At 39.6% G+C, this 18,128-nt stretch overlaps 1 protein-coding gene across 1 annotated transcript in view; it reads right to left on the bottom strand.

Annotated features, from left to right (window-relative positions):
* Positions 1–1,588: 1,588 nt before the first annotated feature.
* Positions 1,589–18,128, bottom strand: part of LOC111038186 (pair-rule protein odd-paired-like) — a 55,887-nt gene continuing 39,347 nt past the window's right edge. Inside the window, exons 3-4 of the mRNA XM_022321182.1 lie at positions 4,648–5,857; positions 1,589–4,244 (exon numbers count right to left, since the gene is read on the bottom strand). Coding sequence (XP_022176874.1) covers positions 3,542–4,244; positions 4,648–5,840 — 1,896 coding nt within the window. The 5' untranslated portion in view covers positions 5,841–5,857 and the 3' untranslated portion in view covers positions 1,589–3,541. The remainder of the gene's footprint in view (positions 4,245–4,647; positions 5,858–18,128) is intronic.

Raw genomic sequence — 18,128 nt, 5'->3', positions numbered from 1 at the left:
AAACCCGACGTGACCACCTGTTGTACACGTGTGTCGTAGAAAAACGCTGAAATAGCCAAATTGCGTATCGATCTATCATGTAAGTGATTTTACTCACTTTATAGTCGGACCTCATGTGTTTATTTAATAATATAATATATATAAATGAATTGTTGCAAACAAGCGTGTGACGCAGTATGGTCGGGGTATAGGTAGATACACTAGATCGCGTAACTTTATACCGAGTACCTACCTAACTACCTATACTCGGGTCACCATAAAACGGTGGTGTTGTACAACAGGCGTATTTTTTCTTTCTACATATGAATTCTTTTTCTACGCCACCGGGACTTATTTGAAATAAATAGAAGACAACCTGTTTTTTTCTATTTATTTTCTTTTTTTCCCCTTTTTTTCGTCACTATCCGACATCGACATCGTATTGAATCGTGTGAAAACAACTGCAGGTAGTGCATTATAAAAACATCACATTACGTCCATTCATTGAACTAGAAAGACTGAGAAAAAAAAATAAGAATATGATATATTGGACAAACCGTAATCTGCAGGCGGCATAGTACAGCGCGGGACGGGTTGTGTGTGTTTCAGAACGCAGTATCTATCTATATTTCTGCAGTGTGCCAAATGAACGAAAAAAAAACAAATAGTTGGTTTATATTTTAATAATCGTATATAATATATATTATATATATTTGTATATTGTTCAACACACACACATACACATAATACATAGGTATTAGGTATGCATTTATTACAACTATAATAGTAAAAATTTAAACATAACACTTAATAAAAATATATAAATTTGAGTTGTTTTTCTTCAATAAATTCAAATAACAATCTTAAAAATTTAATAATATAATTAAAAACTAAAAATTAACAAAAATAATATATAATAATAAAAAAAAAAAAAATATAATAGACAACAGTATTACGAAGGCGCATAAAATTATATTGGTAACTTACACACAAGATGCTATAAAATATAATATTGTTTAAAACAAAAAAAAAAAAAATACATATATTTTACCATATTATTAAATATATTGTATAACGTAATCATATCGTATAATATTAATATATTTAATAGATCCGTTTAAAAAAATAGTATATAATAATCAAAACATAATAGTATATTCTATAATTTTAAAGCGTATAACAAAAACAAAAAATATTTACTAAAACTAAAACGATCGTATACCTAAGTATTATAATTGAATATTATTTATTTATATTGTAATCTAACACATTGTCTATATTATTTTTATTATATCCGTTTTAAGTAAGACTATTTATATCGTTTTCTCTATTTTTACAGATTTCATTTTACGTACCTATCGTCTTTTTGACTAGCTTTGCGATATTTTTTTAAGCACTTTGCGTGTACCGTATATATATATATATATATGCTGGTTGGATGCTGAACACATTATTATCATTATTATTATTCGGATCGACTATTTATAATTATTACCATCGTCGTCGTCCGTTCGACGGTACCTACATAATATAAGATATACAATATACATTATACGATATATTTTTATTCATCATAATATTATATGATAACATTTTCAGTAACATTATACAGAACATTGCGGTGGACGCAAATCGTTTCTCAATAGTTTTTTTTTTTGGATTTTTGTAGTTTTTCACCGTATTCCGTGCACAGAAACACCTCCGAAACACCCCAAAGCGAGAAATTTAACATAATTTTATTATTATTATTATATTATGTACATAATTGTATACGCACAGACGAACTTTGAGGTTCACTCTATGTGTACCTATTTATTAAAATAATATTTTTTTTTTATTATTTACAGTTGAAAATTAACCGAGATTTTATAACCGCCCGTCGGTAAACACGGGCGTTGAGAGCAAACAAAATAATAATAATAATAACCAAAACACACGCTTACACAATATCATAATCGTATATATAAATATAAGATATACAATAATAATTGATAATTTTTTTCCTTTTTCGTGTCCGCGCACTGCGCAGCATCCGAAGCGGCCGCGGCCGCACAGGGGAACCGGTTAGCGAGAAAACCGTATATTATCGAACTGGAAGTTAAAAAAAAAATAATACGCGCACACAAGTGGATACGTGAGTGTGTGCGAGCGTGTGTTACGAGTGAAAAAAAACAAACCGTATATAACGATTTCATCGACCGGTTTTCGTCCTGCACACACAGACACACACACACACACCGGCTGAATCTAGAGCATCCTGCTCGACGCGTTTTAAATATTATGGTAATGCGAAATGCACTATTGGCCGATAGAGAAACCGTTTTCTAATACACTATACCTACCTACCTCTTTACCTGCACAGCCGTCGTCGTCCGATTCGTTTGACACGAGTGCACCACCAAGTCTGTAAAGCGTGATATCTCTCGGGATACTCTTTTCGCCCCCGCTCCCAGTTCACCAGACCCACCTGTGCCGTCCGCGTCCGGAAGCTTTTCATTGTTCTCGCGAGCGAAAAGCGAGTAAAAAAATATTTTAACCTCAAGGCGCATGTCGTCGTGTGGCGAGCGTCGTCGTATTTATCAAACGCTGCTGAGTAAGCGAAAAGACTTTTCTGTCGCCGATTTTCCGTAATGGAACGATTGATGAAACGTGTCTCGATGGGACACGCCGATCGAACCTATACGTAATATATCATCATGTCCGCCGGTGTGCTACACTGCGTTTATACAATTATAAAAATTCCTATACGAGTTTTTAAGTTAATATTATTATAATGGATTTAAGTCTTTTAGTAAATTCTGTTACGATCGAAACAAAAGTGTGAGGATCGCGGTGGGTCAAAATCGAAACTTAAAATATAACATAATATAGTCAAACGAGAATAACATATTATACGTATTGTTATAATATTAAAATGGATTCGGCATGTTAGGTATACGTACCGCTGATAATATTGTCAAAAGCTGGTAAAACGGTCGCAGTTGACACATTACATGCCTATCCAATGCGAGGAGCTAATCGCGACGATATACCTGTTATTATCACAGAACGATCGCAGTCGATTGCGGGGGGGAGCGAGTTTACAAAAATATAATAATATATGTAAATCTTAATAACCTGTGTAGATTCTACGACATAAAATACTTACACGCGACAATAACAATATGATAAACTTTATATATATATAAAAATAATAATAATAATACAATCCTCGACTAAAAACTATGTACATGTACCACTAAAATTACTAAAATATTGTATTAAAAATCATGTTATTCGTATTATATATGTTATTCGTTACCTCGTCGAAAATTGCGTAGTGATAAAATGGAACGATACGATATTATAACGTAGGTAGAAAAAAAAATTATCTTCGCTGGGCTGTTTACGCACCCACGGAGATGCGTCCGCCGCACTTAATGGGGTGCTGCACATCATGTCGTCGTCGTAGCCGTCGGTATCAACCGCGTCGTCGACGGTCGGTGCCGGTAACCGCGTATGTGGTATCAGCGCGACGATCGCGATTGGAAGCCGTCGCGACAGTGTCCGCAAAGGCGGAGGGTCAGGTGCTGTTGACGCACTCCTTTTCGGCGGCCGCGGCGGCTGCGGCGGTGGCGGACGCGTCGGCCGCGCCCGAAGACGATTCCATGGAACCAGCCGACGAGGCGGAAGACCGGGACGAGAACCTTTCGGCCGGCGGTGCGTCGCCCGCCGAGCCGCGGCGGTACGGGCACGAAGCGGACGTCGTCGACTGTCGCCTCCCGCCGGCCGGATGCGCGTGTCCGCCCCGACGGTGGCCGATGGCCGCGGCCGCCGCTGCTGCTGCGGCCGCTGCGGCGAACCTGCTGCCGTCCTCGCTCACCTTGCCCATGAACGATCGGATCTCTTCGAAGTAGGACTCGTCGCCGGCGCCGGGGCCCCGGGACGGGCGCCTCCGATCGGCCGCGACCGCTGCGGCCGCTGCGGCCACCACGGCCGCGGACGAGGACAGCCGGTCGTCCATTATGGTCGGCCCGTCGGCCTCGTGCTTCTTGAGGTGCCGGTCCAGGTTGGTCTGCTGTCCGAAGCACCGCTCACACAGCGGACACTTGAACGGCTTCTCCTTGTTGTGAATGTTGCGCACGTGTCGCTGCAAGTTGGACGATATGCTGAACGACCGCTCGCAGTAGTTACATTTGTACGGCTGCTCGCCCGTGTGCGTTCGCAAATGCCTGGTGAGGTTGGCACTGCGCGGGAACACTTTCTGGCAAAACTTGCACGAGTACCTGTAGCACAGAACGCATACACAATGTTGTTAGTAAAACATATTATTAACTTTTTACCACTGAGACCCGATCGGACACGGGTGCAATACACTTTATAAAGGAATAAAAAAATATGTATCAAAATTTGCCTCACAGAAATATACGTGACCATATTTATTTCATCAAAATAAATAATCACGCGTTAAAACGAATAATTTTGAAAAAAATTTACCGTCGAGTTGCGGTTTTCCGACACGTCCTCACTCCCCACTCGCACTTATTGCTGCCCCTAAACGACTGCTGCACGCACTACTGCCTAGCCACCCCCCCAACCATAGCGCCATCCTAACGTGCCACGACCTAACCCAAATTGCGCGTGCTCCGTTTGTTGTAATATTTTTTATTATTGTCATCATCGACCTACCTGTCTTTCGGTTTTCCAGACGTCTCCTGGAACGCTGACGGCTTCTGCTGCGGTGATCTGGCCACAGGTGGCGGTAGTGGAGGTGGCGGAGGCTGTCTGACAACGTCGTAGGTTGGCGGCGGCAAGTGGTGGTGCCCGTTGAGCAGTGGCGAGTTGATGAACGGATAATGCTGCGACGATCTGTGGTAACCGCTACCTGTCTGGTAACCGGCCAGCGACGAAGGCATCCGGGACTTGTCGCCCACAGCGCCCGCCCTGTATATGGCCTCCAACATCATGGGATGAAGCGGCTGCGGCGGGAACAGCACCGGATAGTTGACCATACGCTGGTGGTGATGCCGTTCGTCTTCGACGGTTATGCCACCACGGCGGTGATGTTGCTGCTGTTGTTGTTGTTGTTGTTGTTGCTGCTGCTGTTGTTGCTGCTGCTGCTGTTGGTGCTGTTGCTGTTGATGCTGCTGCAGCTGGTTCTGGTTCTGGTGGTGTTGAGATGGTTGGAAGTGGTGGTGGTGATGATGGTGGTCGTCGGTCACGTTCACTTCCTTATCAGACGACGAACAGGGGCTGTGCACTACGGCGCTGCGGTCGCTGTGGTCGGCTCGGTGAGACGCGTATCGTTGAAGGTCAGCGGACGGTGGTCCGGGACTGTCGACTTCGATGTCCTCCGGGGACGGCGTCCTGATGATCAGGTTCTGGTTCTCGTCTTCCATTTCGTCGCCGCGACGTGACTTTTTGTAGTCGACTCGCAGGTCGAGTGGTTGGTCGTTGTTGACGCCGGCACCACTGCCGTCGTACGGTTTGAACGCGGCAGGTGACATGCGGTGCGACCGGAGCGGCGACCGTGGAGACGATGACGGTGAGCTGCCACCGTTGCGTGACAAGTCGAACGGCATCATGTCCTCGTCATCCTCGTCGTCGTCATTGTCCGCGGCTGAGCCGTCGTCGTCGCGGTGATGACGATGGTCCGGCTGGTCGTGGTGCCGGCGGTGATGATGGTGATGGTGGTGAGCCGGGTACACGGAGCCCTGTTTGGGCGACACGCACGGCACCACTGCGGGCGCGGTGACCATCTTGCGCGGGCTCGAGTGCTTCTCGCGCATGCTGGACGGGTCGCGCGGATGCGCTACTGATGGGACCACGGGTCGTGGGTAGTAGGTGTACCACGCCGGAGGAGACGTGTCCACCACGCTCATCACTTTGGCCACGCCGTCTGCGAAAACATCAAAAATAAAAATTATTTACTAATTATTGACGTGTGTTAATGCGTTACATATTTACGTCATGTTTCGGGAATTAGGGTAATACTATACAGTAAGTTAGAATATAATGTGAATATTTAAAATAAACTATTGTTATTATTATTATTTGATTATTGCATTTAGTACGTATGTCACTGCAAGGCAAATAGAGGAACATTTCTAATTCGAAATTTTAAGACACCGACATTCTCCAAATCATTTCGACGTAGATACATAATATTATAGTATCAAATAATTAAAAAGACACAAGTTGCAGCAGTATAGTACTTTACTATATACATCGGTAGCTTAAATAATATTATTGTAATTTTTTTAGCAAAAAGGTCACATAAGAACGTTTAAAATGCACGAATACCGACGTATATAATTTAGACAGTGTAAGTATATATAATTACAAAATAATACAGTTTGGTAATCAATTTTTGTTTGAAACCAAATAACTACTAATAAGTTTCGCGTTTAATAGTCATGGTTTAACGTCTTCACTATATGGTCTATCCAATTAAGCGATTTAAATAAACAAAAATCACAATGCGCTATGTGGAATGTTTGACAAGAAAAAAAACACGTTGTACCTACCTATCTCTATGACTTATGAAATAGTTCTGTAGACGGATGCGCTGAAGGTGACGCGTCATCATAGTATAATCGTCATCGCGTCATCACCGTCTGTCTCGTGTGTGACATAGCGATTACATATCATATATACATTTTTTTTTGATCCGACTGGAAAACCCGAGAACACGTGTGGGGGGGGGGCGAAAAGGGTGGCACATTATGTGTGAGTATACGTACAATATAAAACGGTTTAAAAAAATTCTCCGCTCACAACGTGACGCAATGTGGCCGCTCGGTGCACCGGTGCACCGGTGCACTTACGCTCTGTAACACACACACACACACACACATACATAAACGCGGCTATAATTGCCGTCTGGACGGACTATACGACGACGGCGACAGACGACGAGACCAACTGCAATTTTAACGAGGAGCGGCGCAAAAATTTGGTCCGTGTAAACCCGGTAGCCCGTCCGAGAATTATCACATGTCGTGTTTGAAAGTACACATACGTCGTCGCAGTAGTAGTCGTCATTGTCGTCGTCGTCGTCGTCGTGTAGAGGTACATATGGTATGTACTATAACAGAGGTAGGGACATGTGCTCCGTGATATTGTTAAATTCGCCAAGTTTGACGAAGACGGAGGAGAAGAATAAAAAAAAATAAATAACTACTCGTCGTCGCTCCGATTTTCTCCCGGCGTGTATTATATATGTTATTATACATTATATTATTATTGTGGAAGAAACTTCCAATTATGTAACGTTATTTGTTATTTTTTTTCCCCGTCTGAATGCGGATCGCAATTTTCGTTTTTCGTTTTTATTTTTTTCACGTCGTCCACCGCGCGGACTTTTCGCTAACGAGCGCCCCGCGACGAAACGAAACCCGTTTATCGCATTTCCAAATCGGTTTCGGCCGATAAAAAAAAAGTTAAAAAAAACCTTTATATATAATAATAATAATAATAATAATAAAATAATCCACGACAAAATCCCAAGTACCCGCCGTTCACGTAACCAGTGTATTATATTATTACAGTATAATGTATATGTAGGTACATTGTACATGCGAGCGTTTTTTGGCGAATCCCGACGAAAACTAGACCGCGGTGACTCCGCGAATCCGGAATCGCTCCCCTGCAGCAGTCGGCCGGGACGAGATCGGCAACAAGTCGATCGATCGATCGATCTACGTCTCGTTAAATCAGACCTCGCGACCGCCGCACACCGCAGTACATTGATCGTATACATAATAATATAATATACATTATTTATTTGTCGTACGAACGTTTTTATAATAGTAATGGTTAAATAATAATAATAATAATAATATAATAATAATTGTCCGACGATCGCCGTGACGCGATTGGAAATCACACCCGGACGATGCACGTGCAGCTTGCAGACGATGGTAATATATTAAAATAACATGGCTCGTTTTTAGTACGAAATTTCAAAATTCACTCCAGTCACAGTGACGATGGAAAGTTATTTGGTTTGTAGCTGGCCAACGCTTGTCACGCGCATAATTATAAATTGTGTTTAGCTGTACATAGAATGTCTGAAGGCTCATAGTAATAATATTATAATGATAACAGCAAGAGACACACATAAATAATTGTCTGCCTGCGTATATATAGGTTTTGTCTGGAGGATTTGACAATATTTTACTGAACAAAATTATTACACTACCCGACTATCGCGTTATTATACCAGTCGCCTAATAGATACACGAATACACCCTGTATACAATAAACGACATATTATAGCCGCACTTGTCGTTTAAAAAGGGATTATAAATTTTGTGAGCATCGTTATGTCCCTTTGACCGGACAAACTTCGAACAGGATGCCTTTGGTCCCGTCCTTTTAGTAGATATAGTTGTATTATATCCATATTAGGTATCTATTATACTCGTAGGTATGCGTGAAAAAAAAACAAAACAATATCATGTTTACTGTTTTGCATTAGGTAAATTATAAAAACCTAGATTAATAGTGATGTACAACTATTTTTGTTTTTTTTTTTTAAGTAGTTTGTATCAACATCATTATCGTATTTAGGTCACCTATTATTCCTAAAGATTGATATTCTGCAGAGAAATTACAGGAAAATGTAGTCCGATGACTACACATTTTGTGGAGTAATTTTTCCAGCGATAATTAAATAGTCGATTCGCCCGAACGCTGACCGATTGCAGTTATATAAGGCAAAAGAAACCGACGAATTGTGGCTTACACTATAATATTGTTTTTCATCGACGATATTTGTTGATTATTATCGACTTTTAATGCATAGGCAATACATTTAAATCTCCGAGCGAGAGTTACGTTCAAAATATATGTCGTAAAAAACAAATACTATGGTACCTATATCGTATATTATTATAGATTGGTAAATTCTACCTACTTACATCGCAACGTATTAATGTATATTATCTATGTGATCCGACGAAATTCTCGTTATATCATTATATAATCGTTCCACGCTCGCTTATAAATTTTAATGATATATATATATGTATTTATATAATTATTAATTATTATACTCAGCCCACGATTTACTACTGAATAATAATCGATCAATAATGTGAGGTTGCACATAATATTATGACGTCGTGATAAAAAAATAAAACCACACGTTGTCATGTGTGGGTGAAACGAATAAACTGAAATAAGCGTAGTGATATTATATTACTTATGTTATGCATATAGGTACATCTGCTCATATCGGTAATGACTGAAAACAAGATAAATTCAAAATTCTGAAACTTTCCCACATAAACTGTAAGTATGTATTAAAGGTACAGAATCGGTACACAATACGTCATATTAATATAATATACAAGTCCAATATTATAGCGAAAGTACTCTGCCATTGGACTGTAATTTTCCGAAATACAGATGGTGGAGATCAGTGTTCATATATGGAAATATGTTCCATCGCGTGACATTGTAATAATATTATACCGTACGATATCAAATCGTTTGGACGAAGGCATGTTATATGCGATAGGTAGTCTGCAAATCGCTACTTTGTATTCGTCGAAGTCGAACCCGACTTGATGGTTTGGAGATGATGCATAATATTTACGGTACAGTAGACAGTTATTTCCACGGAGCTCCTCCGCTGCTCCTGCAGTATCATAACTTTATTACAAATGATAATAATAATATGATGCGGCAAAGACCTAAAACCGAAAGGAAACAAAAAAAAAAAAAAAAATACCTAAACCTATAACAATCGCTCGGATTCGCGCTGCACTTGCACAACCGTTCTACAGGTGCTACTGCAGCCCGGTCGTCCGTGTAATATACGAGCGGCATTGTTGTCGGACAATTATTACTATTATTATTGCCTATCGTACACCGTCGCGCACGTGCTCTGAGTCCGTTATTATTTTACTGGTCTCGTCGCGCAATAATACGATCGCATTATACACGATATTAATATATATATATGCATACAGCATACACACTATACATTTATATACGAGTATACGACACAATAACATAATGTACTTTACGAGATGATGAACACCGTATTTATACGCGCGGCGGCGATCGTTACTCGCGCAATAATAATTATTACATCTGTATACGCTCGATACTGTACCTATATAATATATATATATGTACAGTGGTCGCCGCTTATTGGACTCACGGTTAATTGACTCATTCGCATATTAGACTCAAAACGGTTGGTCCCGATTCGCACGGTTAGGTTAGGTTAGGTTTTTGAGTCATTCGCCTTATTGACTCTTTCGGTTAATTGACTCAAATTGTCGGGTCCCAAAGTGAGTCCAATAAGCGGCGACTACTGTATATATATATATATATATATTATATATGATGTATGTACAATAATAATAACAATAATATAATAAACTGCCGACGGATTTTTTTTCTCGCCGACGTTACGTAATAATACAACCGCGACGATTATATTACATCTCGTTATTATATTATTATACCTATATACAAGACCGGCCATATCATTGTTCTTTGTATTCGCTTGTATATTGGGAACTAGAACGGTTTATTATTATTATTATACACCTGCGACCGTTGTAGAAGTGGTAGACACTGGTAGTCGTTTACTCGCTACTGTACGTACACAGATAACGCGGTCGATATCGGTGAGAACCTCGACATCGGTATTTTGATATAGATTATATTAGGTCAGTATTATAATAGTCATTATGCCTAGCCGATATAGGTATATCATTTGGATCCTCGCGCAATGAGCAATTTCGGTTTTCGTCACACTCCGCGGCCCGCGGGCGAGTGTCGAAATCTGTATATTTTCTGACCCCGGCGATAATATACAACAATACCTAATGAAAACTGGCTGACGTCGAGACGTTCGGTTTTCGTATTTTTTTCGCGATCACGTACCCGCCTCACGTCGGACCACGTACGTTGTACGCCACGTGTACAACTTTCTTTTCTGAATTTGGTATAAAATCCGATCGGTCTTATAATATAACAATAATGATGACGATAGTAATAATGTGTCGTTGTAAGGACGAACGAAGACGGTCACCGCCGCCGCCGTATGCCTATTTAGTCATTTCGATATTATGTTCGAAGCCGAAAACGGAAAGCAATCGGTAGGTATACTCTACTCGGGAAAAACGTGACAGTTCGGAAATCGATACTCCCAATCAATAAACTCTTTGGTCCATGTAATCTTCTTTGAGCATATTTCAAAACATTGGTCGTTTTTTGAACCATAAACAGTTATCTGGGTTTTTATGTTTTTTTTTGAAAGATGATTTCTATAATATCGATATACATGGTATTAATATAGTTTTCTCATATAACAATACTATTTGATTGCTAATTTATCTGCAAAACAACATAGTATAAAAGCTATAATAGTTTATAAAACTCTGAGAAATATACTAAGGTAACAAACTATTACTATGTGACAAAAACTTCTTTGAAATATTTTACGGGCTTCGTGAATCGCCGAAATTAAAAACAAACAAGTATTATCGAATTTTTCGAACTGAGCTTGGACTTTTTTCTCATTGTTGTGTAACACTTATGCTTGTATCGAACGAAAACATTGTGGTGAAGCGCTTCAGCAGAGTGCATGTCTGATTAGACTAAGAATAATATAGTCCTGTAGATAAACTCATACAATAATACAATATACATTATACAGTCATGGCGCATTTGCATCGTGTTTATATTGTAGGCACCTCATCTATATTGTATTAGCATATAGGCTTATTTGGTATAATATTACACTCTCCCGTCCGCGGAACGGTTTCGAGATGAATTAATCGTGATCCCTGAAAATACTCGTTTCCAGTGCTCGTATGGTCAACATATTATATGTGTGTACGAGGTATGGACTATGGAGGCACGCACGCGTCTAGACCGTCGGTAGGTAAATAAAAAAGTGTTATTAAAAGTTATTACCTGGACCTGGGAGCGGATTCGTCAGTAGGCCGCCGTTCCGCTGCGTACGATACGGATATTATAAAATACATCGTAATATGGATCGCAGTGGCCATACGGCTCTGTGCCTACACAATATTTTACTACGGTGAGGTGTAAAAACGATACTTACCCATACATTATTACAATGTTAAATACTTATTACGTGAGCCTTTACACAGATTTGTGTATATAGATATTATAAATGCATCCGCTGCTGCACAATGTATATATGCTTCGATTTATAAACATTTCATTCGCACGCACGTGTCATAACAACAACAGCATTTAATAATATCATCATAATGGCGCGGGGGGCAAAGACAATACTGCCATTACATATTCACATGATGATGCGTACTGTCTCATGATGTATTATTATATTGCGATAAACAGTCTGTGACTGGGCATTACGATTTTGTCTATTTAGACGTACGCGTTAATTAAACTCATTAAATTTAAAGTTAAATCTACATTTTGGTAGACAATTTCCGAGAAAAATATTCGTCCGTTACACTATACGTAATTATATCATTGCCTGCTATAGTTTTCTACCACGTATAGACCAAATATGTCTTAAAATATTATGTTAATGTCACTTCTACCGCGTGTTGACTGTGTATAATATGCGTTTAATTATTAGTATCGAGTGTTTGTGCTTCAACATAATAATAACATACAAAATATCATAACATTATTGCAATCTCGGCCGCCGAACATACACATATTATATTAAGACTATATTGTCCGCGGGCTGCTGTGCCTATATAGAGCCCGGCGTTGGCGGGGAAACGCGAGCGGGAAACCGTAAATCATATCGGAGCGTCATCGCTCGCTTGCGACCGCCGAATCCATCGCGATATAATACGCGTATAAACGAAAGGGCCTTCGGGGTTCTGAAAACCCGGATTCTTCCGAAAACGAATATGCATAATATAATATAATAATAAAATTATATCGGACGCTTATTATGCGCATAATGGTTGCACGCCTCCTATATATCATCATATTATATATTCCGGTAAAATATATTATGTATAAATCGGTCTGTAATATAAGCGTTTTGTTTCAATTCGGATGGGTCTCTGCTGCTGCTGCTGCGGCTGCGGCTGCTTCTTCAGCTGTAACACGGCGGCGGCGGTGGCGAGGAGAGACGAGAAATTTACGACCCGCTGCACGATGAATCTGTTCGACATGCCATTTACATATCGTTACTTCTAAATAACAACTGTTTTGTTTTTCCATAATAATATAATAATAATAACATAATATTATGCCCGGGTCCGCCGCCGCCCGATATTAAAACGTACGATTTTCGCCCACGAGCCATCCGCCTGCTATATGTAGCGCGTTTACGATTTATTGCCGCTGCAGAATCCTGTTGCTTCGCCCGTGTATACACAATATGTCCGTGTGTATATTATATACTAGAGGATGCAGAGGATTCACCCACAACCGCCGGGGCTTCCGACCGATCGAAGATTTTCATTACGTTTATGTATAATAATTACAATATATTTGTTATCGCAATCTCCTTGTGAACGCGCCGCCGCCGCCGCCGCCGCGAGTATCATTCCGATTGAAAAAACGGTACTAGTTTATACCGTTCAATTTAATTTTCCTTTTCTTATCCCATCACGTGGGCGTCGTTGTATATTAAATATAATATCATATTGTATGATATAGACGAAAGCGACGCACTAAACGTATATCGCGTATATATACAGTCGTCGGCTAAAAGGAGAAAGAGAAACGGTCATATATTATATGTATTTGTGTATATAATACATATACCCGCTTCTAATACATATATATATATTATATAGGAAGGTTGTAGATCAAAACTGCTTCATTCAGGTCACGTGGTATATACGACGACGACAGCGACGATTTCCCGTGTATACCGACTACTAGTATAATATAACATTCAAAGATCGACTGCGATGTAGATTGATATTATACCGACCGACAAGACATATATAATGTGATGCATATTTGAAATTATGAATTTATGAATAATGTCCGGCTTACCAACGCACCAGAGGTACCTTCGGGAAATCGTTTGAAGTTCCACAATCTCAAAATATACACATCATAAAATAATATATATAATCATATTCACATTGTTATGTATAAGCTTACTTCGGTTTCAGTAACTTATAGCAGATGGACGCTGTGCATAGTAAGTTAGGTTACCTTACCCATCATAGCCACCGATTACCAGAGTCGAAGTACGAAATTTTGTTTTGCAAATTATTTAAAATTGTTCGCCATGTATTTATTGATTTCGTCACATCCATCCAGAGTTATTCGTGAATTTATTTTTACAAGTCAATCATTTGATTTAACACTTTTTTAAATTAGGTGCAATCATACGCAATGGTTACAAACTTTGATTTTCAATATATTGTAGGTAAGTACATAATATATTTTCTTACATCATTTGGTGGAGCTTTTTCTATCCCTTTGCCGAATAGTGATTGACGTCGTGATTACCATATGGCACCGACGCAGCTTTGTATTACGTTTGTGCAATTAAATAGGAGAACATAACGTTATGTTACACTTACACACAACGAAAATATTATCATCAAAAGTTAATTAAAAAAGAAAGTCGATAATTTATTTTCGAACCAGTTACCAATAGGCACTATTCCAAAACACTGTTGCTCGGAGGCTTCTCAATGTACATATAAGTTTGCAATATGACCACTTTTGCATAATAATATATGTATTGTTGGTACACTTGGTAGTCATTTCTTAGAATAATGTATTAAATGACGCCGTATTCTGTATTAGATTCATCTGAGGTTACAAAGTTGTATTATTATTTTAATAAATAATAATACATCCGTTTTTTTTTTAAATTATTTGTCAATATCTAGCAAACACTACTACTTATTTGTACGCGAATAGAGTTATATAATTCTGAGGTTTTATTTTTTATTTGCTTTGATTAAATCTTTATGAAATTTCAAATGTTCTGATAACTGCAATTTCTCCTCTTTTTCGTTTTAATCTCCGTGGTATTTTCAAGCACGCGTCATGATCATGACACTCATCACGGTGATCGCACGATGTCGACTACATTGATGGCGACGGTGATGATAACAATGATGATGATAATAATAATAATAGTACCTAAAATAATAATTATTATTATTATTAAAATCATTACCAAAGTCGTCGTGGGACGGGCTATCGGTGAGTTGTGAATGAACGGTTCTCGCGGCCGCGGCGATATGCCATCAATCTCCGGTGTGTGCGGCGCTGTCAGTCGCCCGGTGATATATAGACCTCCTACCATACGTATAATATTATTATGTGTATGAACTCCTCCGCACTACCCCCCCCCCCCCCCCCAACGATCATCGAGCGTCGCACACACTGCGATACAAGCGCACACATTATATTATTATACATTTATATACACTGCTGTGCTCTCGTCAGCTGCCGAGGATGACCTTTTTGCGCCGACTACTAAAGCTGTGGGGCCAAGTGCAGAGCGTGTGTACATTACATTATATACATACCTATCCGGTACAACACCAAACAGAACGAAAAGAATACGGTTTCATGTACGTAGTATACGTATGTATATATTATTTCCGTGGAGGTGTATATATCTGCCAACCCATACCTGTATATAATAATATACGCACGTATATTATGTACAACAAATATTGTATTATTATAGGAAGGTATATATATATAATGCACTCGAAGACAACAATCCCCGTCCTAATGGTCATCACCACTCTCGGCTGGCAATTTAAATTCTATTCGTCTTAATGAGACCATTCGGTGGCGTACATTACCGATCGTTTTTTTTCCTCTCCCGTCTCGCCTCCACACCCCCTCCCCCCTACCGTCCTCACAACACGTCTCATCCAACGCCGCCGACGCTGTTGAGCGCATCACCTGTACACAATTTATGTATTATTATGTAGGTACACTGTACACGTATTAACAGCACTGAGGCGGCGTTTTAAAAATCATATCGTCATCTTCAAGTTTATTATTATACATGTTGAGCGATGAGTATGATAAAGTAGGTACACCTAGTAGGAACCAAATATACAAAATAATGCCCAGAAACGTATATACGTGCGAAAACATTACAAATCATAGCGTTATAGGCATGTACCTACAACTGTACACACGCGGTCGAAACGTCAGTCGAGATATTTTATCATCGAATGTATACTCTCGAAATGAACGAATAATAACGGTCGTGTTGAAGTTTCGACTAAATCACAATATAAAAACGTAATAATAATAATGTAGTATATATGGGTACTCCGTGTAACGTAGGCACTTATATTAGTTTCAGGCTTTATTATTACTTCACGGCAAAAATACTCGTTCGAAATCAAAGTCGGCACTGTATCATTGAAATTTTGGTACAATTAATTATTATCATATACACCGCGGGTATACGTGTGAAATGTGCATAAGCCACGACGTTATGACGCATATACTGCGAAATATGATATAATTATATCATTATGCGACTGCGAATTTATTATAATATGTTATATAGGTATATTCACAGCATGTGTGGCTCGCCATTATAAACAGTTTACTCATATTTGGAACGACGATAATGATGTGATGATGATTTTCGTCGATGATCCGTCATTTCGATCAAACGGGAGACACCGACGGTGTGAGTGTGCTACAGCTGCAGCTCTCTCGAGCGTAGAAATTCGAAAATCGAAAACTCTGAGATAATGCATATTATAATAACATTATATATATTACAATATCGTACCTACCTACCCGTAATATATTATAAGCTGCGGTCGACCGCAAATGCACTGACGCTGTACATACATAATATATATAAGCGTATTGTCGCGAATACAATAATAATAAATAGCCCCGTAAATAGCCGCGTGGCGCGTTCGCGGAATTCGAAATTTCCGCTCTGCACCTCCTCCCCAGACGGATCCAGACCGCCCCGGCGGCGGGCCTAGTCGCGGCCATCTCATTTCTATAATATTATGTTATATGGTAAGTGGTAACGCGCGGAGACCATACGGAGGCGTTGCACACGCGAGCACATAATAATTTACTCGGATCGGAATCCGCCGGGCGAGTTCACCGCTGAAGCGTTCCATATAATATATATTATACGTAATATATTATATTGCCGAGTCCGCCGCCGGTCCATCACACTCGCGAGCCTACACTGCAGACGTTGCCACACGTATATACCTGTACTGCATTAAAATATATTATATCTTATTATAGGATTGCTCGCAGAGTACGCGGCACGTACCTAGGTGTATACAATATAATAATAATAATATGGACCAGACGACCGTCATGGACATATACTTTCGTTTTCCCCAGCTCGGAGTCGTCTAATTGGTGTGGCGATCGATTTTTCCCTTCGTCTTTTTCTATACTTCTTCTTCCTCTTCTTCTTCGCCAACGCCGTGTTGGATTTCGTTTTTTCCTCGGCATACATATTTATTGCACGTAAACATGTCGTGGCCCGCTACGGAGTTGCACAGCAGCTGGAGAAAAAGAGCGACGGCGCTAATGATGGAAGCTCGCGAGAAGATAATAATAATAATGTAATATATTATGTGACTTTTGCACTTGCGCGATTTTTTTTTTAATACTCATACACACACACACTTATCAAGTACGATTTTACAATCGATACATTGTGATGAAATCCAACGATGACTACTCCGACGGCGGTTCAGAGGTGGTTTCTCCTTAGAGCGAAATTAACTCCTCGACGACTTGACCACGTTGATATTTTAATGGTATAATATAATATTACGATATGTGATAACTCCGCGTGTATATATTGTAACTACCTACTTAATATTATTGATCGATTGGATATATTAATATTGTTAATGCTCTTGCATCGCTGCAGTACATTATTATAATATCGAGTTGTCGTATACATAATAAGGGTTGAGTACATATTTCGATTATAATATTATAATTGTGGGTACCAGTCAGCTGAAACCAGTTCCGAGAATCCGCAGTCGTGCGTCGTCGATGTGTCAGAATGCGAATCGAATCGATGTGGTCAGGTATAATAGGTATACGAGCGCTGCAGCCGACAGTCCTCCTCCGAGGCGGAATTTCTTCGGACAAATTTCACGATCCGAAATTCGACGTCACATCGTAATAATACATAATATTATTATTATACTATTATGTGTTTGACGTAGCAGTGA

This window comes from Myzus persicae, unplaced genomic scaffold (assembly GCF_001856785.1).
Source record: "Myzus persicae strain clone G006 unplaced genomic scaffold, MPER_G0061.0, whole genome shotgun sequence".
In the NCBI taxonomy this organism is placed as follows: Eukaryota; Metazoa; Arthropoda; class Insecta; order Hemiptera; family Aphididae; genus Myzus; species Myzus persicae.
Note: the sequence above shows the minus strand (reverse complement) of the source record. Positions and strands in the feature narration are given on the sequence as shown.